Source organism: Salvelinus namaycush, chromosome 41 (genome assembly GCF_016432855.1).
Source record: "Salvelinus namaycush isolate Seneca chromosome 41, SaNama_1.0, whole genome shotgun sequence".
Lineage (NCBI taxonomy): Eukaryota > Metazoa > Chordata > Actinopteri > Salmoniformes > Salmonidae > Salvelinus > Salvelinus namaycush.
The window spans coordinates 3113728-3140314 of record NC_052347.1 but is presented as its reverse complement, the minus strand read 5'-3'; the positions used below and the strand labels follow the sequence as shown (position 1 = coordinate 3140314).

At 38.7% G+C, this 26587-nt stretch overlaps 1 protein-coding gene across 1 annotated transcript in view; it reads left to right on the top strand.

The window, feature by feature from the left end:
• LOC120033949 (beta-1,4 N-acetylgalactosaminyltransferase 2-like) overlaps nt 1–26587 on the top strand; it is a 55759-nt gene that overhangs the window by 13818 nt on the left and 15354 nt on the right. The window contains exons 5-7 of the mRNA XM_038980351.1: nt 24070–24167; nt 24517–24623; nt 24767–24804. Of these exons, the coding sequence (XP_038836279.1) occupies nt 24070–24167; nt 24517–24623; nt 24767–24804 (243 nt within the window). The remainder of the gene's footprint in view (nt 1–24069; nt 24168–24516; nt 24624–24766; nt 24805–26587) is intronic.

Here is a 26587-nt window from a genome sequence, read left to right as displayed (position 1 = left end):
TTGTGAACCTGGTGTGACACTATTGAAACTGTGCTGACACCTGGTGGACATCAAGAAGAACTACACCACACATACACACTATAATCTTAAAACAGATGGGATGCTTTACATACGTTGCTCTTTTTTATTAGACACTAATATATATGTTCAATAAACAGACGTTCAAATTCGGAATGTAAAGCAAAAACGACTGGAAAGTTCTTCAAAAGCAGCTGTAGTGAATCAAGCATCTTGAGGTTACCTGAAATAGGTCAAAGGATATATATTAAATGTTCTAATTTATTTAATCTTTATTTAACTAGGCAAGATGAACTCAACAACATCGACACAGACAAGTTACCTGCTATATTTGGGAAACAGGATTAACACAGAGAGAACTTGGCAAAATACAATGTATGTTTCTGTAGTACGAGTAGGCTGGTGTATACAGTATCATCGGTAACAATCGTGTACAAGCCACCTAACTAATAAAATACTGGGGCTGGCGGTCATTAGTTACATTTCAACCATAGCGATTCCCTAATTGAGGTGCAACAGAGTTCACCTGCGAATGCAGGAACACCGGAAATAATAACTAAACCAACGAACCAATGGTTGAGGCTACCAGAACGAAGAGAGACATTTTTCTGAATAAACGTGGTGAGTGAAAAACGTAAATACCGGGTAGAGAGTGAGCTATGTATCTCATTCTACCGTTATACGACTTTGTATGCGTTGTTTGTTGGCAACCTTGATATTTACTAAGTTTTTGGAACGGATTCCTGTTGGAACGTTCTACAAATTATACACACCCCAATTTGGCTACATAAGCCTACTAACATTTACAATAGCAAAATCACAATAATGGCTTCAGATCAAAGTCTACGTTGAGACCAAAGGGAGCAAGGGTCTTTAAAATAAAGATCCAGGCAGCCTCTCGTTTTAACAATAAATTGTCGAGGTCACCCCTCTCCTAGGGAGGGTTACATGTTCGATGCCAATATAACGTAGAGACGAAATCGAGTGGTTTTCTTCCAAAAAGTTGGTCGCAACTGGGTAAGTCAAGTTTTTGCACCTAATGATGCTCCAAGATACGTACTTTTAATTCGCGCTTTGTTTTACCCAGATCATTTTTACCACAAGGACAAGTTATAAGATAAATGGGGTGTTTGAAGGATCTACATTTATAAGTGCCATTGCATTGAGCACAGCCATTACACTTGTAGTTTCCATCTACTAAGGGCGCAAATAGACATTGTGCAGGGATATCTTGGTGGTAAATCAGAGTTTACCAATTGATCTCTGGGGTGTCTGTCCCGCGAGAATACGACCAAGGGAAGGTCCGAAAACACATTACCGATACTATCATCGGATCTTTGAATGTGCCAGTGTTTTAACGATTCCCTTAATTTGTTCAGAACACTTTGAATAGCGGGTAGTTAGTACGCAAGAATGCTTATTTTTGCTAGACTCACCTTGAAAAAGGTCATGTTTTATTTAGAATTTTCTCAATGGCAGTATTTATCTGACCATTTTTGTACCCCCTCTACTTGAATTTTCTTTGCGTCTCAGCCATATTTCTGTCAATCTGATTGTTTTTTACATTATTTAAATTATTTTGATTTGACAGAATTGGCTGTAGGGCACACTGTTTTTCAAGGGAAGTGGGTGACAACTATCAGCCCTCAACAAACTGTTCCGATCAGTAGGTTTCCTGTAAAGATCAGTGTATAGAACATTATCTTCACACAAGATCAGAATATCAAGAAAACTGATTTGAAGTGTATCAGATTGCATAGTAAATCTCAGATGTTCTGAACAGGAGTTCAGAAAAGCATGGAATGCCTGGAGCTGTTTTGCATCACCCCTCCATAGAACAAAAAAATCATCAATATACCGTTTCCAAATAATAATGTTAGGCAAAAAAACATTTGAGAAGATTGAAAATAGACGGTTTCTCCATGTAACCCACATACAAATTAGCATAGTTAAAAGCCATGGGGGATCCCATGGCAGTACCCTTCGTCTGAATAAAGAAATAATTTAGAAACACGAAGTAGTTGTGTGAGTACTATTTCAGCCAATGTTATAATGCAGGCACTGGAAGGTAGTTCATTAGGGTCACGTTGCAGAAGAAAATGTTCCATAGCTTCAATACTGTCCTCGTGTGGAATATTTGTGTATAACGACTCAACATCAAAAGTAACTAACAAAGTATTATCAGGGAGAGGATCAAGAGATTCAATAATAGGGATCATACTGCTGGTGTCCTTTACAAAGGAGGGGAGCTGTTCTGCGAGTGGTCTAATAAAAAAGTCACCAAAAGTAGATAGAGGAGCCGTTACTGCATCAATGCCCGCTACAATAGGGCGCCCTGGAGGTTTTGTGACACTCCCCATCTTTACAACCAATTAATATATAAACCAATAAACCATGACAGTTTACAGTCTATGGTAACGCCTAGTAATTTAGTCTCCTCAACTTGTTCAACAGCCACACCATTCATTAACAGATTCAGCCGAGGTCTAGAACTTAGGGAATGATTTGTACCAAATACAATGAACTTAGTTTTAGAGATGTTCAGGACCAGTTTATTACTGGCCACCCATTCCAAAACAGATTGCAACTCTTTGTTAAGGGTTTCAGTGACTTCATTAGCTGTGGTTGCTGATGTTTATCTGGTTGAATCATCAGCATACATGGACACACATGCTTTGTTTAATGTCAGTGGCAGGTCATTGGTACACCATACTTTACATGTTTGACATTAAAAAAGCTTCTTATTAAAGAAAACCTTTGAGCTCTATTAGATAGCTCTGAATCCACGATATGGTAGAGGTTGAAAAGCCATAAAACAAATGTGTTTTTTTTGCAACAGGTTATGGTCAATAATATCAAAGGCTGCACTGGAATCTTGCAGTACAGCTCCCTCAATCTTCTTATCAATGTCTTTCAACTGTTGGAAGCTTTGATCATTGAGATAGAACACAGTCTCATTTCCTATGTCAGAAGTTAATGGTTCTCTGAAAGACAGATGGCTTCGGAATGTGTTCGAGGGGGATGAGAGGAGAGCAACGTGTGAAACGGGTGAGATAGATGGACATCTGTAGATTAGATGAAAGAGGGGTTGAGGTCAGGAGGTGAGGACAGATTATTTTAAGGCAGTGATAAAGGTGTGTTATCCTGTTACCCTCTTTATTAGCTTCCCGTGGAGCAATAAGATGTAAGGATTGGAGAGGAGGAGTGTCTTAACCTGTTTGGGCTGCAGGGGCAGTATTGAGTAGCCAGATAAAAGGTGCCCATTTCAAACGGCCTCGTACTCAATTCTTGCTCGTACAATATGCATATTATTATTACTATTGGATAGAAAACACTCTCTAGTTTCTAAAACCGTTTGAATTATATCTGTGAGTCAAACATAACTCATTTGGCACAAACTTCCTGACCAGGAAGTGGAAAGTCTGAAATCGAGGCTCTGTTCTACTTCCTGCCTATAAATGGGCATGATACGTATTTTTTTTTTTTTTTTTTTTTTTTTAGGGGTGGATCAGCTTAATATTGCGGAAAGAATGTTGCTTCCAATGTAATTGTCTGCATCATTTCCAATCCCCCATTATTTTTTTGGGTAAATATATATATCCATACACGCATGCATACATATATACATATATACATACACATACCTATATAGACATACATACTTTTTTAAAGAATATACCTTTATTATTATTCCCCGCAACCCTACCACCGCTCCCCCAATTGGAGTAAACTAATAAACACTTCTGCTTTTACCTTCAATTTATACATCTTATACCTATTTTACAGACACAGACTACTTTATAATAGTTCTCTCTTGTTTGTTCTTAGTCCTTCCTCTATTTCTGTTGTCCATCCAGTTTTATTTCCACTTGTAACTGTGCTATTTCACAAAAGCTCCGCATCTATACACATTTCACAGATCCCGTATGCCCTACATTGTTTATCTTGTTATTAGTCCCACCCTTCAGTTCCACTCAACCCTTCCCATCTATCTTCCAACATCATCCATTTCGGATTTTTATTTGCCATATATTTTTCAACTGTGCTGTGATGCTTCACAAAAGATTTGAACCTTCCTATTCTCATAGCTTCTACAGATTGTAAATTAAAAATAAACATTTTTGCTAAAATAATTATTATATTATTGATTGATTGACTATGGCTTTTCAAATCCCCCAGTATTGCTATCTGTAGCGTTAGTTCTAGGCAAATGTTGCAATTCTTCAGCCATTCCTGGACCTGTGACCAAAAACGAGCTACATATGGACAATACCAAAATAAATGATCTAATGACTCTGCCTCCTCACAACAGACTCTGCAGAGCTGGGAAGATTGTATACCCCATATATATAACATTCTATTAGTTGCAAGAATTTTGTACAGTAATTTAAATTGAAAAATTCGAAGTTTTGAATCCGGCGTTGTTTTGCGTATCAATTCATAAACCATGTGCCATGGAATGGGTACATCGAAAATCTCTTCCCAACTATTTTGCAATTTATATGGCACAGCTGTCAGTTTTTTGGTCCTTAAATGAAATTGGTATATGTTTTTATTTATCACACTTTTCTTTAACCATTTATGTTCTTTAATACAGGGCCGACATACAAGTTCCTTACTTTTTTCCCCTTCTACTTGCCTCTTCCATTTTTGTGGTAATGCTGCAATTAATTGGTTGTAATTTTGGGTAGAGCAGACATTTCCATATGTCTGTGTTAGCTGCATGTGTGACATAACTCCACCAGTCCTATTTATGATATCATGCACAAAAATTATACCTTTTTTAAACATTTCTTCGATAAATACAGTTTTTTTTATCAATTACTATATTTGAATTTAACCACAATATTTGTTGTACTATTTGTTCCGTCCTTTCAGGTGGATTAAACTGAAATTGCAACCAACTTTCTAAGGCTTGTTTAAAAAATAAGGATATTTTGGAGATTATTTCCTTTTCAAACAACCGAAAGTGAGCAGGTGTAATCTGAATAAAGGGAAAAAGGCCCTTCTTGAACATAGGATGAGACATTCGTACCAATTTACTAGAGAACCAGTTTGGATTTAAGTATAACTTTTGTATGACTGATGCCTTTAGTGAGAGGTCTAATGCTTTAATATTTAATAATTTCTGCCCTCCGAATTCATATTCGTTATATAAATAGGCCCTTTTAATTTTATCTGGCTTGCCGTTCCAAATAAAATGGAATATTTTTTGTTCATATAATTTAAAAAGCAGGTCACTAGGTGTAGGCAAAACCATAAGCAAATAGGTAAACTGTGATATGACTAAAGAGTTAATCAGGGTGATTTTTCCACAAATAGACAAGTATTTTCCTTTCCATGGTAGCAAGATCTTATCTATTTTTGCTAACTTTCTATAAAAATTTATTGGAGTGAGATCATTTCTTTCTTTTGGGATTTTTATACTGAGTATGTCCACATCTCCGTCAGACCATTTAATTGGTAAACTACATGGCAATATAAAATGTGTATTTTTTAGTGATCCAATACGTAATATGGTACATTTATCATAATTTGGTTTTAATCCAGAGAGGATAGCAAAGGTATCTAGATCCTCTATGAGGCCGTGGAGAGACTCTAGTTGTGGTTTTAAAAGAAAACATGAATCATCAGCGTACAATGACACCTTAGTTTTTAAGCCACGGATTTCTAATCCATTAATATTAATGTTTGATCTAATTTTAACAGCTAACATTTCGATGGCAATAATAAATAGATATGCCGATAGTGGACAACCTTGTTTTACTCCTCTAGATAGTTTAAAACTTTCTGAGATGTAGCCATTATTTACTATTTTACACCTAGGGTTACTATACATAATTTTAACCCATTTTATAAGAGATTCCCCAAAATTGAAATATTCTAGGCATTTATATATAAACTCCAGTCGTACTTTATCAAAAGCCTTTTCAAAATCAGCTATGAAAACCAGACCTGGTGTCCCCGATATTTCATAGTGTTCTATTGTTTCCAGTACTTGCCTTATATTATCTCCAATGTATCGTCCATGTAAAAAACCTGTCTGATTAGGATGAATAATATCTGACAAAACTTTTTTTATTCTATGCGCCAAGCATTTTGCTAGGATTTTTGCATCACAACACTGAAGTGTAAGAGGTCTCCAATTTTTTAATTGGACTGGATCTTTATATATACCACTTGGGTCCTGTTTCAGTAATAACGATATCAGACCTTCTTGTTGCGTGTCTGATAATCTACCATTTATATAGGAGTGGTTAAAACAAGCTAATAATGGTCCTTTGAGTATATCAAAAAAAGTTTTGTATACTTCCACTGGTATGCCATCCAGCCCTGGAGTTTTCCCATCCTTAAAGGCCCCAATTGCATCAAGCAGTTCCTCCTCTGTAATTTGGCCTTCACATGAGTCTTTCTGTACAGATGTTAATTTTACATTATTAATAGGAAAAAAATCCATACAATTAGTTTCAGTTAGTGGAGATGGAGGAGCCTGAAACGAAAACATATTCTTAAAGTACTTTACTTCCTCTTTCAAAATATCATTTGGTGAATCATGCGTGACTCCATCATTTGTAACAAGTTTTAATACATTTTTTTTGGTAGCATTTCTATATTGAAGATTGAAAAAGAATTTGGTGCATTTTTCCCCATATTCCATCCAGTTTGCTTTATTTTTATAATATATTTCACTGGATCTTTCTTGAATAAGTTCCTCCATTTCTTTTTGTTTTTCCTCTAACTTATTCTGTGCCTCTATGGTACCGTTTTTATTGCTATCTAACTGTACTGTTAGTCCTTCAATTTCCTTTGTTAATATGGACTCTTTTGATCTAAATTCCCTTTGTTTTATAGATGAGTACTGAATTGCATGGCCTCTAAAGGCACACTTAAAAGTGTCCCATACAATAAGGGGATCTGCTGTACCTATGTTATGTCTGAAAAAGTCAGTTATAAAATCTTCTGTCCTAGTTCTAAACAATTTATCATCTAGTAGACTTTGATTAAATTTCCAATATCCTCGCCCACGTGGAAATTCTGTAAGAGAAATATATATGCCAATTATGTGATGATCCGACCGCATTCTGTCCCCTATCAACACTTTTTTAACTTTTGGTGCCAGAGAGAATGGTATAAGAAAGTAGTCAAGACGACTAGCTTGATTCAGCCTCCGCCATGTATATCTCACTAAATCAGGGTATTTAAGTCTCCATATATCCACTAATTCCAATATATCCATGACATTCATGATTTCCTTAAGTGCCTGAGGGTGATAGTTTGTAGTGTGATTTCCTTTCCGGTCTATAGAGGTATTTAAGACCGTATTAAAATCTCCCACTATAATAATAGAGTCTAGTGTTGCTTGTAGAGTTGATAAATTCTTATATATATTTTCAAAGAAGCTTGGATCATCATTATTCGGACCGTATAGGTTAACAAGCCATATTTGTTTATTGTCCAATAACATATTTAAAATAATCCATCTACCTTGAGGATCTGTTTGGACAATTTGCACATTTGGATCAAAATTATTGTTAATTAAAACCATCACCCCTTTTGAATTTCTTTGCCCATGGGAGAAATATATTTTGCCCCCCCAGTTCTTTTTCCACAAAACTTCATCTAAAACTGTTGAATGGGTTTCCTGTAAACAATAGATATTATAATCCTTCTCTTTTAGCCAGGTAAATACTGATCGTCTTTTCTTATTATCTGCTAAGCCATTACAATTGTAACTGGCTATACTTATTTCACCACTTACCATAATGAGACACACCTTTTCATTCTTTTAATCAGAATATATTTTTGTAAACGTACTATTAAAAAGTAACATAATGATTGAGTGTCTATATAGTTGTACCATGATATTTGCATTTCTACTAAGTAAACCTCCAATTGGTCCCTACTATTCCACCCGCTAAAAGGCCTCATCTCGAGATGGCTTGTCATCCCAATGCCCGGCAGACCACCCTCGACCCCCTGTATCCCATAGCCCTGAACCGACTGGGATCCATTCTTTGAAAAGAGCATACAGTGCCATTTACCGAATTGAAGAAGATCAATTGCCATATGCATTTCCATTGCCCTTACCTCGATTTGTATTATATATATCTGTGGATCATCCTCTATTGTCCCTAACATCTTTTACTTCTTCCTTCGCAACAGTTGTGGGATACACACATACACCCACACACACTCAGCCCTTACCCCCACACAACCATAAGCTCACTTTCTCAACAATTGCACCATCCCAGAGCCCAACTCAAGATGGGTCATGATTTACAAATGCACTTGCAGTTGCAGCTGCATGAGAAGGCCTGCAAGACCGCACAAAAAATTAGCAAAAATTGAGAGATTTATTTACCATTGTCATATCCTAGATAATGGAGGTCAAATGTACACCTTATTCCTGAAACACCCACAATACGGCCACCCGTCATGACCATGTCCCCACGCATCTCCATGCAGTCCGACTTTGATTTTGTGCCGCCAGGGCCACAATAATATACCCCCTCTCTGAATGTCCGAGTGTGACCCCCTCCCCATGGGTTACTGCAGCTAGTGTTGCCAGCACTGCCACTGCCTGGGTGGGGGCACCCCACCGGAATCCCCACCGGCTAGGTACAAGGTCGTCAAGGTTCTCATTAGCAGCTTTGAGAATTTCCTTGTATATTATGCTCTCCCTTTATGGGGCTTTGGCTTTGCAGGACCAACCCTGCCAAGCAGGCTCAGAATCTTGAGGGGGCAGTGCTGCTCTTGGTCTCTGACCTCATTTTAGCTGCATACAGACCGCTTACAGCGGGCACATAAAACAGTTAGGGACTTCTCCTTAGTATCTGGGTCATTCAGGTGGGTGTCTAGGGTATAGTGCCATGGACCGTACCATTAAAATAGGATAATAAATAATTAGATATAATTTATAAAAAAATAAATAAAAAAATGTAGTTCTCCATGATAGGACAATAAATAAATAAGACGTATAATTCATTATAAAAGTATATCCATCATCTGAACAACATTGAAAGCCCTCTCATACCCGGCTCACAGCAATACATTGGCTCTGGGATATGCAACCATTTCATTACTCACTCACTCAACTTTCCAAACATAACAAATAAAATTAAAAATAAACACAAACCATACCATCCACACATACTGTGCCTTCTGTTTACTTAGTTTTTATCTTCACTATGTTGAATTAGTGCTTGTGTGTTCAATTAGTTATATGTGAAGATTTATAGAAAAGCTATATTTTTTATTGTATTGTTACAATCAGTAACCGGGCTTGAATTGTGTTTATTTCCCTCGTCTATGAGAACTTTGTAATTTTTAAAATAACCATGGAGTAGTCTTTGTGTCTCTGAACAACTGGTTATCAATATATAGTTTATCAACGACGAGAGCTACTCGTTTCGCTTTTAATCTATTTTCTTTGAAAATTGGATACAGAACTTTGCGCCGTTCTGCAATTTCCTTCGGAAACTGATCATTCATGCCAATTTTGGTCCCAGCAAGTCTTTTACCCAGGCTTTTAACCATTATTTTATCTTTAAATGAAGCAAATTTGGCAACGATTGGGCGTTCGTACCTCTGCCCTCTCTGTCCGAAGCGGTGAACGCGTTCAAGTTGGATTTTGTCGATAACTTCGCGTGGAATCTGAAGCGCTGTAAGGAGGAACTCTCTAACTATAGATTCAGGAACTTCTCCTTCTTTTTCTTGGATACCTGTAAGTACCAAATTCTCTCTCATGGATCTAGTTTGTATGTCCAGTAAGGTTTCCTTCAGAACGGTGTTCTCCTTTTTAATTCCATTCATTTCGGTTTCAATCTTATTGACTGTCCCTTTTAGCGCGTGTGTTTGCTTCTCCAATGTCGCAGCTTTTTCATCACTCATCTCTAGGCTTGCCTTCAACTCTTTTATATCCTTACTAACTAATTCAAGTATACCCAGTTTGTCATTTATTGATTTTAACAGATCGGTTTCGACCTTTACCATTCCCGGTGGTGAGAATATTAAATCATCAGTGTCTGTAGAAGAGTCACGTTTTCGTTTTGTAATCGGTTCCCCTGTCTTACTCTCCGTCATGTTTGGTTGTTGCCTGTTTTCGTAATATTTGTCGATAAATGTCTCTAGTTTTAGGATTTGTTTTGTGTTATTGTCCAGATTGAAGGTTATCACTCACCAGATTAAGTAGTGCTAATATTTTAGTCTAATTTAGCAGATATTTCGAATATTATGTTTTATCTTGAGGTGCTCTACATAAATCCCTTCAGTCCGCCATTACCCTTACGTATTAGTATACATGCACTTCATAGACCTTCCCCTGGATGTCAAGAGGCGGTGAGAGAAGAAATTGAGTGTTTATCTTGGTCTGAAGTGGAATACAAGCTCTTTGTATGACGTGTCCCCCATTTCCGGTTTTCTGGAGAGCGCGAGGAGGTACCTGGGATTGCCTTCTGTTTAGCTGCCGTTATAGGCGACTACTATCTCCGGCTTTGATTTTATTTGATACATGTGACCATATCATCGTAAAGTATGTTTTTTCAATATAGTTTAATCAGATTATTGAATTTTTTTCGGGAGTTTTGCCGTGTTCCGTTCTCTGACTTTGTTGACGATGGAGAGCTTCGTGCCACTTGGCTAGTGTGCTTGCTAATTCAAGAGGGAAAGTGGCCGTTCTAAATCGAAACAACGATTGTTCCCGACAAAGGACCCCTTGTCCAACATTCTGATGAAAGATCAGCAAAAGTAAGAAACATTTTATGATGCTATTTCATATATCTGTCGTACATGTGAAGTAGTCGTGGGCGCCCAACTTTTGGGTACTCTAGCTATACCGAAGCTGGATGTCGTAATGAAGTTATTTTTTAGAATTCTAACACTGCGATTTCATTAAGAACTAATGGATCTATCATTTCCTATACAACATGTATTTTTTAGTTATGTTTATGAATAGCTATTTGGTCAGAATATGTGTGTCAGAAAAAGTGTCCGAAAAATATCTGGACGTTGTGGAAAAAGTAGCTAAGTTAGCACACTGTATAACCATTGATTTCAGCTCTAAATATGCACATTTTCGAACAAAACATAAGTGTATGTATAACCTGATGTTATAGGACTGTCATCTGATGAAGAATATCAAGGTTAGTCAAAAATTATATATCTTTTACTGGTTTGTTACGATCGCTAACTTTTACTGCTGGGAAATGGCTTGTGTTTCTGGCTATTGTGGTAAGCTAATATAACGCTATATTGTGTTTTCGCTGTAAAACACTTAATAAATCGGAAATATTGGCTGGAATCACAAGATGCCTGTCTTTCATTTGCTGTACACTATGTATTTTTCAGAAATGTTTTATGATGAGTAATTAGGTATTTGACGTTGGTGTCTGTAATTATTCTGGCTGCTTTCGGTGCAATTTCTGATTGTAGCTGCAATGTAAACTATGATTTATACCTGAAATATGCACATTTTTCGAACAAAACATAGATTTATTGAATAACATGTTATAAGACTGTCATCTGATTAAGTTGTTTGGTTGGTTCTTGGTTAGTTAGGTTGGCTTTGTGCATGCTACCTGTGCTGTGAAAAATGTCTGTCCTTTTTTGTATTTGGTGGTGAGCTAACATAAATATACGTGGTGTTTTCGCTGTAAAACATTTTAAAAATCGGACATGTTGGCTGGATTCACAAGATGTGTACCTTTCATATGCTGTATTGGACTTGTTAATGTGTGAAAAGTTAAATATTTAAAAAAATATATCTTTTGAATTTCGCGCCCTGCACTTGAGCTGGCTATTGTCATAAGTGTACCGACACCGGGCTGCAGCCATAAGAAGTTAAGTAGGATGTATATAAACTGTGATGTGAGAAATGTTTTGCTGTCTGAGTACAGCTGTACAGAACCTTTGGGAAGAATTAAACTTGGTTAAGCTTCCCTAGTGTCCGTGGGTCATTTATTCTGGAAAAATAAGAACCTAACACAACCAATCATCAGTCATTTGTGTCAGTGCAGTACATGTTGAGTACCCTTCTCTATAAGCATGCTGAACGCCTGTTGTTAATTTGTTTACAGAGAAATAGCATTGTATTTGGTGAAACACCATTTTTCCCCAACAGTTTTCTAAGAGCTGGCAGCAAGCTTATAGGTATGCTGTTAGAACCAGTAAAGGGCGCTTTACCACTCTTGGGTAGGGGAATTACTTTGGCTTCTGTTGGTTCCGTTTTTCTGTGCTCCGTTTTATTACTTAACAAATAAGGAACACTCAACGTGCACTTATAAATCAAAATACAGCTGTCGACAGAAGTCAAAGATCACACATACAACCGATGTCTCTCCTGAGTTCTGCCCCATAGGAAAAGTCCAAGTTGCTTGTATCATGCTTGTAGTCAATCCCCTGTGATGTCATTACCTGCTACTCCTCAGACCAAGCCCATGCAAACACAGCTATACAAACTTGCAAGAGATACAATAGTTCCAGTGTTTTCTAAGGCCTCAGCAGTAAAAGTCCATTACCCCCAAGTTGATTTATAGAGGTATGTCTGACTAGCCTCTTATATCTTCTACTCCCCTGCAGAGCTCTTTGTTTATCATTGAAATGCTTTCTCACAGACCCCACATTTCTTTATAAGAGGCACAGACTTAAAGACTGTGGAACAATTCTAAAACCTTACAATGAATATATATATATAGTTAATCTGTAGTCTAGGACCGTATAAATGTAGAGGAGGGGTCCCATAGCCCCTCCCCTTCTATTAATACAACATATTATAATACATCAAACATTTGGTGCAGCCCCTATCATGACCCCAATTTGACCCCATCACTTCCTTCTAGGCCTGAGGTGAAATACTTTCCTCTAGGCTCAGATTAAAGATATGACAAATAGGAGTGGCTATAGTCAGCTACCAACCTCAGTAGTTTTCCATCTATGTTGTCAATGCCAGGAGGTTTGTCATTATTGATCGATAACAATACATTTTCCACCTCTCCCACACGAACTTTACAAAGTTTAAAGTTGCAATGCTTTTCTATCGTTATTAGTTTTTTTTATGCATGAATACGATGGCTCACTGTTCGTTGTTGGCATTTCCTGCCTAAGTTGACCCACTTTGACAAATGAAGTAACCATTAAAATAATTGGCAAAATCAAATAGTTTTGTGATGATTCGATGAAATGTGGAGTAGAATTTGTCTTTCTCCCCATAATTTCATTTAAAGTACTCCAATGTTTTTTTCCATCATTCTTTAGATCATTGATCTTGGCTTCATAATACAGTTTCTTCTTTTTTTGTTGAGTTTAGCCACATTTGCAGTAAGTCAGCCAGTCAGATGTGCAGCCAGACTTATTATCCACTCTTTTTGCAATATCTCTTTCAACCATACAGTTTTTCAATTCCTCATCAATCCACAGAGCCTTAACAGTTCTAACAGTCAGTTTCTTAACAGGTGCATGTTCATCAATAATTGGAAGAAGCAATTTCATAAATTCAAGTGCAGCGTCTGGATGCTCCTTATTAATCACATAAGACCAACAAAATGTTTTAACATATGGTGGGGAAATTACAAGATTGTTGTAATATTGTTATTGCATCAAATGTTTGTTTTATGCAACAGAATGTAGTGGTTCTCAATCCTGGTCCTGGGGACCCAAAAGGTTGCACATTTTTGTTTTTGCACTAGACACCTGATTCAAATCATCAAAGCCTTTTGATGAGATGATCATTTGAATCAGCTGTGTAGTGCTAGGGCAAAAACAAAAATGTGCACCCTTTTGGGTCCCCAGGACCAGGATTGAGAACAGTGGACTAGGGTTCTTAGAACTCTACTGTGTCTGTGTGAACTGAGAGTGGGCTTCTGAGATTGATCTCTAGCAACTGATTTATGATGGTCTTGTCCTCTCTCGGAGCCCGCATTCCATAGAAAGTTTGTGTAATTGGAGATACCAGGGTGTGGATGGCTCAGGTATGGATAATGATGTTTCTGCACAATGTGAACAGTCTTTACAGCAGATACTGTCTGCTATGAATTATTAATTTCTTTCATACGAATCCTAACCTTTTGACCCATTCAAAACACATATGTTTGTCATGTAGACTAAGGAGGTGTATCTTTGCTATAACATTTCTTTGTCAGGGATCTCAACCCAACAGTCAAGTCTTGTGTTGACCAGCCATCGTTATTGCAGAGCATGCTTTCCTTATTAATACATTTTGAATAAAGTAATATCCTGATTGGTGATATCTTGTCTCGACCTCATTATCGATTTAGAATTTCCACAACAAACATCATCCACATAAGAGTTACAGCAAAATCTTTTGTATGATCTCTTATACAATATTTTAGGCCCAGCTTTTGGAACTTTGGCTTTCCTGGATATAGCCACTATATTGTGATCACTGCATCCAATGGGTACGGATACAGCTTTAGAACAAAGTTCTACAGTATTAGTAAAAATGTGATCGATACATGTGGGTAATCTTGTTCCCATATCGTGGATTCAGAGCTGTCTATCTAATAGAACTCAAAGGTGTTCTTTAATGGAAGCTTCTCTAATGCTCAGTCCCCTCCTGTACTCCCTGTTCACCCGCGACTGCATGGCCAGGCACGACTCCAACACCATCATTAAGTTTGCAGACGACACAACAGTGGTAGGCCTGATCACCGACAACGACGAGACAGCCTATAGGAAGGAGGTCAGAGACCTGGCCGGGTGGTGCCAGAATAACAACCTATCCCTCAACGTAACCAAGATCAAGGAGAAGATTGTGGACTACAGGAAAAGGAGGACCGAGCACGCCCCCATTCTCATCGACGGGGCTGTAGTGGAGCAGGTTGAGAGCGTCAAGTTTCTTGGTGTCCACATCAACAACAAACTAGAATGGTCCAAACACACCAAGACAGTCATGAAGAGGGCACGACAAAGCCTATTCCCCCTCAGGAAACCTAAAAAGATTTGGCATGGGTTCTGAGATCTTCAAAGGGTTCTACAGCTGCAACATCAAGAGCATCCTGACTGGTTGCATCACTGCCTGGTACTGCAATTGCTCTGCCTCTGACCGCAAGGCACTACAGAGGGTAGTGCGTACGACCCAGTATATCACTGGGGCTAAGCTGCCTGCCATCCAGGACCTCTAGACCAGGCGGTGTCAGAGGAAGGCCCTAAAAATTGTCAAAGACCCCAGCCACCCCAGTCAGTGTTCTCTCTACTACCGCATGGCAAGCGGTACCGGAGTGCCAAGTCTAGGACAAAAAGGCTTCTCAACAGTTTTTACACCCAAGCCACAAGACTCCTGAACAGGTAATCAAATGGCTACCCGGACTATTTGCATTGTGTGCCCCCCCCCCCCCCCCCCCCCAACCCCTATTTTTACACTGCTGCTACTCTCTGTTGATCATATATGCATAGTCACTTTAACTATACATTCATGTACATACTACATCAATTGGGCCGACCAACCAGTGCTCCCGCACATTGGCTAACCGGGCTATCTGCATTGTGTCCCACCTGCCAACCCCTCTTTTACGCCACTGCTACTCTCTGTTCATCATATATGCATAGTCACTTTAACCATATCTACATGTACATACTACCTCAATCAGCCTGACTAACCGGTGTCTGTATGTAGCCTCACTACTGTATATAGCCTGTCTTTTTACTGTTGTTTTATTTCTTTACCTACCTATTGTTCACCTAATACCTTTTTTGCACTATTGGTTAGAGCCTGTAAGTAAGCATTTCACTTCAAGGTCTACACCTGTTGTATTCGGCGCACGTGACAAATAAACTTTAAATTGATTTAATGTCAAATATGTAAAGTATGGTGTACCTCAGGGCAGCTCTCTAGGCCATCTACTCTTTTCTATTTTTGACAATGACCTGCCACTGGCTTTAAACAAAGCATGTGTCCATGTATGCTGATGATTTAACCATATACGCAACAGCAACCAAAGCTAATGAAGTCACTGAAACACTTAACAAAGAGTTGAAGTCTGTTTTGGAATGGGTGGCCAGTCATAAACTGGTCCTGAACATCTCTAAAACTAAGAGCATTGTATTTGGTACAAATCATTTCCTATGTTCCTGACCTCAACTGAATCTGGTAATGAATGGTGTGGCTGTTGAACAAGTTGAGGAGACTAAATGACATGACAGTTTACAATCTAAGGTAATGCCATGTTCAAAACAGATTCAATGGATGTAAAGATGGGGAGAGGTCTGTCTGTAATAAAGAGATGCTCTGCTTTTTTGACACCACACTCCAAAAAGCAAGTTCTGCAGGCTCTAGTTTTGTCTAATCTTGATTCTTGTCCAGTTGTGTGGTCCAGTGCTGCAAGGAAGGACGTAGTTAAGCTGCAGCTATCCCAGAACAGAGCGGCACATCTTGCTCTTCATTGTAATCAGAGGGCTGATAGAAATACTATGCATGCCAGTCTCTATTGGCTAAGAGTTGAGGAGAGACTGACTGCATCACCTTCTTTTTATAAGAAACATTAATCTGATGAAAATCCCAAATTGTTTACATAGTCAATTTACATACAACTCTGACACACACACTCTTACCCCATCAGACATGGCACCAGGGGTCTTTTCACAGTCCCCAAATCCAGAATTAATTCACGAAAGTGTACAGTATTATATAGAGCCATTATTGCATAGAACTCCGTTCCATCTCATATTGCTCAAATTAACAGCCAACCTGGTTTCAAAAAGCAAATAAAGCAACACCTCACTGCACAATGCCTCTCCCTTATTTTACCTAGATAGTTTGTGTATATGTAGGATACATGTGCCTTTAAAAAAAATGTTTGTCGTTCTGTCCTTGAGCTGCTGTTGTCTACTAATGTTTTGTATTATGTCATGTTTTGTGTGGACCCCAGGAAGAGTAGCTGCTGCTTTTGCAACAGCTAATGGGGATCCTAATAAAATATCAAACAAGATTCTCTGGTCTGATGAAACCAAGATTGAACTCTTTGGCCTGAATGCCAAGTGTCACGTATGGAGGAAACCTGGGACCATCCCTACGACGAAGCATGGTGGTGGGAGCATCATGCTGTGGGGATGTTTAAGTGGCCGGGACATGAAGACTAGTCAGGATTGAGGGAAAGATGAATGGAGCAAAGTTCAGAGAGATCCTTGATGAAAACCTGTTCCAGAGCACTCAGGACCTCAGACTGGGGCGAAGGTTCACCTTCCAACAGGACAACGACCCTAAGCACACATCCAAGACAGCGCAGGAGTGGCTTCGGGACAAGTCTCTGAATGTCCTTGAGTGGCCCAGCCAGAGCCCGGACTTGAACCAAATCTAAGATCTCTGGAGAGACCTGAAAATAGCTGTGCAGCGACGCTCCCCATCCAACCTGACAGAGCTTGAGAGGATCTGCGGAGAAAAATGGGAGAAACTCCCCAAATACAGGTGTGCCAAGCTTGTAGCGTCATACCCAAGAAGACTCAAGGCTGTAATCGCTGCCAAAGGTGATTTAACAAAGTACTGAGTAAAGGGTCTGAACTTATCTAAATGTGATATTTCCATTTATTATTTTCATAAATTTGCTATAAAAAAAAAATCTAAACTGTTTTTGCTTTGTCACTATGGGGTATTGTGTGTAGATTGATGAGGGGGGAAAAAACAATTGAATACATTTTTGAATAAGGCTGTAACTTAACAAAATGTGGAAAAAGTCAAGAGGTCTGAATACTTTTCGAATGCTCTGTAAATACTAACATATTTTCACTTTAACACCATTACACATGGAACTACGTTATATTAAGTACCTAAATCAATATAAAACAGCTCACAGAAGTATTGCTTACCCATGTGACGTTTTTGAAGTAATGTACGATGAGCAAGGATGTGACTACGTGTCTCAGCAGCATTCCTAAAACACGTACACATCTCATTTGAATAGTCTAGGTTCATTAATATCAGAGGATGTAGAGTGGCGGAAGGATATGGACTGTACCTCAAAGCACCCAAATAACAAGGGTTACAATAGCATCTCTCTCCATTGAATACAGGCGGATGATGTCAACAACCTTATCGAATATTCAAAAACTGATTACAGTAATGACCTATGCACCAAGCTAAATAAAGTATTGCCGGGAGCTAGACAGCCGTTGTGCTGCTTTGCTGACAACGACTCATTGTTAGGGCAGAGAGACGTGTGTCTTGTCAATATATCCATAATCTTTGGTTCACCCTCTGATCAGATCTGCTGTAGATTTTTTTTGATTTTTTAAGTTAAATGAATGGACAGACTGGACCATCGTCGAATTGTGTGCAAAAAGGTTTGTATTTTAGCTTTACTTTTCACTAAGCAGTTTTAAAATGTAGTTAGAATAATTGATATAGGCTTTCTGTTTGTATAGACTAGTAGGCTATGCGTCAAGGCATACAATTAGCCCTATAGGCCTAAATAGTAGACCTACGGAACATTCATTAAATTAATAGTAAACATTTGCATATTGTCTTATGTAAATGTTTATTAGTAATGCTATGGCTATATTATAACAGCTTTTTTTGTATTTACATTAGGCTATTCAATTTACATTTATTGTGGTTTATCCATCCAATAAGTATCTGCAAGCCATTCTTCAAAATCGGTAGATTAAATAAAGAAAGAATATAACTTAGTTTAAAAAATATATGCAGTTAAGAACAAATTCCTTTTTACAATTACTGCCTACCCTAGCCAAAACCTAACCCGGAAGACGCTGGGCCAATTGTGCGCAGCCCTATGGGACTCTCAATCTTGGCCGGTTGTGATACATCGAACCAGGGCCTGTATTGACGCCTCTAAGATGCAGTGCCTTTAGACCGCTGCGCCACTCGGAGCTCATAAATGCATTAAATGCATGCCTCTTAGATCAACTGTCCCAACCTTGTTCTTTTTTTTATTCATTACGATTACTTTTTGTTCCACGCACCACAAACCTAAAATAAGATTGTAGCCTACAACTATAATTGCGCGGAGCTACACTAACTAGTTTTCCATCCAACCTTTTTATGTGAGTAGCCTATGTGTCGGATAATTTTTTTTTATGACAGGGCAAATTTGTCGGTAAACTTTTCAAATGTCACAAAATAAAATGCACTAGACAAGGTGGGATCTTTGTGGCGGTAATTTTGCGAGAAATATTGGTGAAACGCCTTTATGCGGCAAATATTGATATAATAACCATCATATTAAACATGGAGTCACACGATGGTGTTGTACCTCCTACTATGACTCAGGAAAGCATGCAGTTTATTAGGCTAAAATATGTTATGAACTTCACAGGGTGGTGAAAATGTTGTGATGGCGTTTTATACTCCAATAAATATCGAGGGTCTTATTCTGGTGAAATTATGATCGATCCTTTGCTGCCGTTTGACAAATAAAAATAATATCGGCTTCAATTTTGTTACTTTGTAACTATAAAATTGATAAGATTCCTGCAAAATTATCTGCTTTTCATAGGCAAGTATTCTTAGCGTGGTCACTAAAATATATGTGTGTGTAATTCCCCCCGCATAGGTATTTCATTTGGAACAGTAAGGATATTTTGTATAGAAACAAGTCTTTATTTTTTCATATCCTCCTGGTGAGTCAACTTTTTAATGCAGAAGGATTGTTACTCAATTATGAGGAATGTTTATCTCGTTACAATATAACTCACACGTAGAGAGTTCGCCATAGTCTTTGATGCTATTCCATCTGGAACTCTCATGTTGTTTAGAGGTGTAACCAGACCTCAACTTCTTGAGCTAACCTCGCTTAATCCAGTTGACTCTCCAATAGGAAAAATGTGTTTCTCATTACTTCCTCAGAACAACCGATCTACACGTGCTTTATTTCAAAGGGATACTGTATATATTCCTTATGTCACAACTTACTAGAATACATTTGTCAATAATATCTGTTGGAAAAAAGTATGGTTATTACCACACAAGAACCTGCTTGTTAACAAGGTCAAAGAGGTCTCTCAGAATGATCTATAAGTATTACCTTGTGAATCATTACCGGAAGAAACTCAAAAAAGACATTAACAACACATTGTGTTGAGCATCCAGAAACAATGTTGCATTTATTATGGCATTACCGCAAGATATTTATAATTGTTAATATTCTTGATGACTTTTGTTTATTTTGGGAGAATGTGCTGCTCGGTTTCCTTATCTATAATAAGGATAAAGAAAAAACAATTTGACCTCATAAATCTAATTGTGCTAATGGTAAAATGTCATATTCATAAATGTAAATGTTTTTTTACGAGTGAACTCTTTCATGTTTTCTATAAGGAATTCGAGCAGTACATTTAAGACCATTCTACATTCTTCCAATAAGAAAGCTGTTAAAACAGTGAATACGTGTGCATCTTTTAAGGTCTTCAATCTGTAATCTGTTGTGCCCCCTAGCATATGTTATCATTGTCTGTTTGTATACTTATTGTATGTATGTATACTAATGTTTCTGCAATAACATCTGCAAAATATGTGGATGTGACCAATAACATTTGATTTGATATGAGGAGGAAAATCTAGTCATCAAACAGCTTTCCAGGTTCAATGACTCACCCAATGATGTGCATCTCACTCACTGACGATAGCCGATTGGCTCCTGCCAAATGCCTATCTCTCTCAAGATAGGCTTTTATTTTATTTTGTTTCAGCAGGAGCCATTTGCTTTCCAACCTCGCTATCCCACAATTGCATTTGAAATATTGCAAAAGGCCTGTTTTGGCCGCATGCTGTTCACTGACAGATTTGCCATGCGTTCCCGACTGTAAGCAATGCATTGTGATTGGGTTTACACACAACCCACAGCTAGGCTATACATGATTTCTTTTGTAATCTATTGATCCTCTGTGGCTAAATTACAGGCAAATGTATTTCAATGTACTTCCCATGGTTATGATTCTCTAATGAAATACATGATGAAGTACAACTCTGGAGAGATGGTAGTTGCAGGCTCATGTCTCAGAGCAGAGAGGGGGAAAGATCATAAAAATGCTGGTTCTGTGAGAGATACAGTCACGCTTATCAGGCGCGGGCTGAACATCTACGTTTTCACATTCGAGTACGTTTTTTTTTTTTTAGGTGGCAGGATAATTACAGAGTAGGCAACTGAAATACATTTTCATCGCTTTTATTAAAATGTTTACATTGCAAACAGTGGAAATTATTATTCGTGCCACGAGAGGTACCGGATCTTGGCAAATAGGTTCCGGAACGAAACTGAGAGGTGCATCCGGCTCAAATTAAGCACTGAACGGCAGTCAAGCATCGATCATCATGTCATGAGAATAAGACCCTCAATATTTATTGGAAAGGAGCATCAAGTTCATCTCTGTGCACTTTCAGTGCCCTGTGAAGTTAATAATCTATTTAATCTGTATCCTAATAAACTGCCTGGTTTCCCGAGTCGTTGTGTGAGGACAACACACCATATCCTCGCGTGACTCCAAGATTACTTTCGATAAATTGGTTATTATATCAATATTCCCGCATAAATACGTTTCCACCGCCATTTCTTGCATAATGAATTTATACAATTTCATCGCAACTTCCTGTTTTTCTCACAGCTGTCATTACTTTTTTCTATATATGGTATGATTTTATTTGCATAAAAATGTGCATAAAAACTGGTTGGAAACGTGATTGAAACTTTTGGCAAAAAAAAATATAAAAAGCTGCCCTGTGAAGTGTTAGTAGCAGAGCTGTAATGTTTGAGTGACGAAAGCATATTACCCACGGGCCACAGACGTCAGTTTAAGTCTAGTTTTGATGTACATTTGATTGAGTTGTCAACTAAACAATTTAAAAGTGAAATCAACAAAACGTGGAACCATGTCATTGGATTTAGGTTAAGAAATCCACAAAATTCCTTTATTTAGATTGATGACTTTTTGAACATTTTATATATATATATATATATATATATATACTGCTCAAAAAAATAAAGGAAACACTTAAACAACACAATGTAACTCCAAATCAAGCACACTTCTGTGAAATCAAACTGTCCACTTAGGAAGCAACACTGATTGACAATAAATTTCACATGCTGTTGTGCAAATGGAATAGACAACAGGTGGAAATTATAGGCAATTAGCAAGACACCCCCAATAAAGGAGTGGTTCTGCAGGTGGTGACCACACACCACTTCTCAGTTCCTATGCTTCCTGGCTGATGTTTTGGTCACTTTTGAATGCTGGCGGTGCTTTCACTCTAGTGGTAGCATGAGACGGAGTCTACAACCCATACAAGTGGCTTAGGTAGTGCAGCTCATCCAGGATGGCACATCAATGCGAGCTGTGGCAAGAAGGTTTGCTGTGTCTGTCAGCGTAGTGTCCAGAGCATGGAGGCGCTACCAGGAGACAGGCCAGTACATCAGGAGACGTGGAGGAGGCCGTAGGAGGGCAACAACCCAGCAGCAGGACCGCTACCTCCGCCTTTGTGCAAGGAGGTGCACTGCCGGAGCCCTGCAAAATGACCTCCAGCAGGCCACAAATGTGCATGTCTCTGCTCAAACGGTCAGAAACAGACTCCATGAGGGTGGTATGAGGGCGCGACGTCCACAGGTGGGGGTTGTGCTTACAGCCCAGCACCGTGCAGGACGTTTGGCATTTGCCAGAGAACACCAAGATTGGCAAATTCGCCACTGGCGCCCTGTGCTCTTCACAGATGAAAGCAGGTTCACACTGAGCACATGTGACAGACGTGACCGAGTCTGGAGACGCCGTGGAGAACGTTCTGCTGCCTGCAACATCCTCCAGCATGACCGGTTTGGCGGTCGGTCAGTCATGGTGTGGGGTGGCATTTCTTTGTGGGGCCGCACAGCCCTCCATGTGCTCGCCAGAGGTAGCCTGACTGCCATTAGGTACCGAGATGAGATCCTCAGACCCCTTGTGAGACCATATGCTGACACATGCACATTTGTGGCCTGCTGGAGGTCATTTTGCAGGGCTCTGGCAGTGCACCTCCTTGCACAAATACGGAGGTAGCGGTCCTGCTGCTGGGTTGTTGCCCTCGTACGGCCTCCTCCACGTCTCCTGATGTACTGGCCTGTCTCCTGGTAGCGCCTCCATGCTCTGGACACTACGCTGACAGACACAGCAATCCTTTTTGCCACAGCTCGCATTGATGTGCCATCCTGGATGAACTGCACTACCTGAGCCACTTGTGTGGGTTGTAGACTCCGTCTCATGCTACCACTAGAGTGAAAGCACCGCCAGCATTCAAAAGTGACCAAAACATCAGCCAGGAAGCATAGGAACTGAGAAGTGGTCTGTGGTCACCACCTGCAGAACCATTCCTTTATTGGGGGTGTCTTGCTAATTGCCTATAATTTCCACCTTTTGTCTATTCCATTTGCACAACAGCATGTGAAATGTATTGTCAATCAGTGTTGCTTCCTAAGTGGACAGTTTGATTTCACAGAAGTGTGATTGACTTGGAGTTACATTGTGTTGTTTAAGTGTTCCCTTTATTTTTTTGAGCAGTGTGTGTGTGTATATATATATATATATATATATATATATATATATGATGGCGATAACATTGATTCAACCAGTTTGTTCCCAGTGGGTAGCCCCTTCAAGATTTTACATTGCTTCCTTGGTCAAAATATGATGCTCTTGTCTTCTAACAGATGGGCAGTCTTCTACAGATGGGTAGGTGCAAGCAGGTACTTGTCCTAGCTATTTTCTGTCTGTCAGCATCAGTGATGTACTCCTTCATATACCACCATAGCACAACAGAAGAAGACGCATATCAATTAGTTCCTCAGCAAACAAGGTACATTTTCTTTATCAGTAACTGTTTGTTTGAACTTTTAGTTGGAAGACTTTCACCGGTTATGGTGAAGCCTGAAAACACACTTGTTTTTTAAAGACGGTTCTGCAATTGCGAAAATCAATAAAGTACTGTACCAGTTTTAAAATTGTATATTGGGCCTCTATCTTCAGCAATGGAACCTTTCCAGTTCTTGCAGATTGATCTATTTGTCCCTGCGAATCAATAGAGCCGTACCATCCACCAGTCTCAGACAACCCAATTGCACCTGTCAGGGAAGCGGAGTGTTGGTACTGAAAGATCACCTTCCAAAAGACCGGTATGATGACATAGTCAAACGAAGAGCTGAGGAGTACAGGAATCATCATATCAGGTGGGTGAAAATATTACAAATGTAACCTGGTGTTACGGAAATCACGTAGCTTGCTTAGCGAGTAACCCCTTTCCCCGCCCGATTCGGCTCATACCTGGCTCGAACACGAGACCAGTGCTTCGCAACACTCGTGACCGTCACCCATTTAACATTTCAAGCCAACTGTGGAGTTAGTTTATTGTAATTCCGTTACACTGGCAAGCAGGTCATTTCTGGGCATGATATTCTTCCATTTCAAAAATGTAAGAATACTCACTAAATTGATTGGTATGTCTTAGATATGCGCACGGCCTACTGTACGTGCTGTACTCGGGGAAACATTAATGTTTCCCATTTGATAATCACCTAGGACAAGCTCCAGTCTGAACAGGCTTATTTTTGCTCCATCCAACTCCCCTCTTCAGTATCCAATCCAGGGGTTCACTGTTGTCCCTCTTCAGAAGACATTGATACCAGGTAGCCTATGCAATAACCATTTTGTTTATGTACCGTCCATCATCAATAAAGGCTAACTGTATACAGTATGTTCTCTGCAAAGCAGTTACACAATAGATTAGTAACTCGATGTTTAAATTGTGCATATAAAAATATTATTTCAGGTTTAGCTCTCCATGCAGCAAAAAGACAAAGTTACACGGTTTGTTCGAAACGCTTTGAATTGATAATGGGTTTATGGGTCTTGTGTTGTAATGAACAACTATTTGTTGGTGTTTGATTGGAATCTTTGGTATAGACTTTACAGTCAGGATATTTATTGACTTAACGTATGCAGTGTATGTTATGGCTAAAGCCAGTGTACAAACAAAGTCAATTTTACCCTTACTGTTAAGAGTTACCTGCTCTTTTTGGTGGTGGTTCTTTACATCAGCTGTCATGCCTACCATTTTCTGCTTAGCTTTTACTTCATGTAGGGGAGAACCGGGATGAAAGTAACACTTTTTCTTAGTTTTTTCCTATTTACTCAGAGATCGATAGTGCTAGAAAAAAATCATATTTTTTGATAAACAACTTACAGTATATATGTCCTATACCATTATAAATTGTAATTAAATGTCTAGGATAGAGTATTTTAAAATAAAAAGACAGAGAACGAAACTAACACTACTTTTGTACCTGCCAGGCGGGTCTAAACTAAAACAGGCTTGGGGCAAAATTAACAGCTGGCCAAAAGTGCACTATCTGTCTTATTTACATTTTTTCTGGTTTGTAATGCTCCTTACTTTCAACAAAGGTACTATCAGCCATAGTTTATTTGTCTCGATTCAATAAATAAGTATATCGGTTCGAAATTCATTCAAATTAACCATGCGTCAACATCGCTAAGTCGCGCAACCACTATTTTTGACTTATTTAGCCTATTAATCGGACTAAAATGAACACATAATAGCTATATTAACCAAAGTTTTCTTTAATGGAAATGTTAAATGACTATTCATGTTTAGCCCTACAAATCAGATGTGCACCAGTTGGCTTTGTCATGCGTACTCCTCGTGACGTAATGGAATAAACATTTATATTCTCTTCACAAATGGCAAACTCATCATGCTTATCACATTTCCATGGCGTGAGATAATTGACCCCCAGAATCATAGCTATATATATATATATATATATATATATATATATTTTTTTTTTTTTTTTTAACCTCTAACCTGTCGATAAAAGCTTATTGTGAGAAGCTATCAAGTCAATTAAGGCATTATTTTAAAGATGTCATATAATTTTTAAACATTTAGATAGCAATATGAATTAGAAGAGGCAATGGCCAGTGCTTAAACATGTGTTTATTTTATTCCAGGTCATCAGTTGACATTTTGTCTCACCCAAGACTAGCTAACATGATACTTAAAAGCTATGCTGTCGTTTAGTCACTAGATGGGTTAAGAAAATGACATATGTAAGCACATCTCTACAACCCAAAAACATTTCTGGGTCCGATGGTCGTGCTGACTTCCCTACATCGTTCTAGCTTCTGAGTTATCTGAGAAAATGGGCATGTTACTTTCAACCCTGTGTTACTTTCGTCCCAGTGTTATGATGCTTATGATTTGTCCCACAGATGGTTTGTTTATGCTTCTACCGTTGTGACTAGATGGAGTAACAACAGCTTCATTTAGTGGACGCATGACAACTGTAGCAAACCCTAAGCCATTCTCCTAACTTGCTCCGTTTATTCACATAACCTGCGTCGTTAGTTCTCCTAACCTGCCACGTTAATTCACCTAACCTGCCGCGTTAATTATCATAACCTGCTATGTAAACAAATCATCAGTACCATCACACCGGTTCTCACTCTCTTCCTTTCCTTGAAGTAAGCAGCAAATCGTTTTTTTCTGCCACTGGTTCATTCCTCGGTTACGGTATGTCTTTTTGAGACTGCATTGAAATGAACAGGATTGACAAGGTTTTTTTTTCCAGAT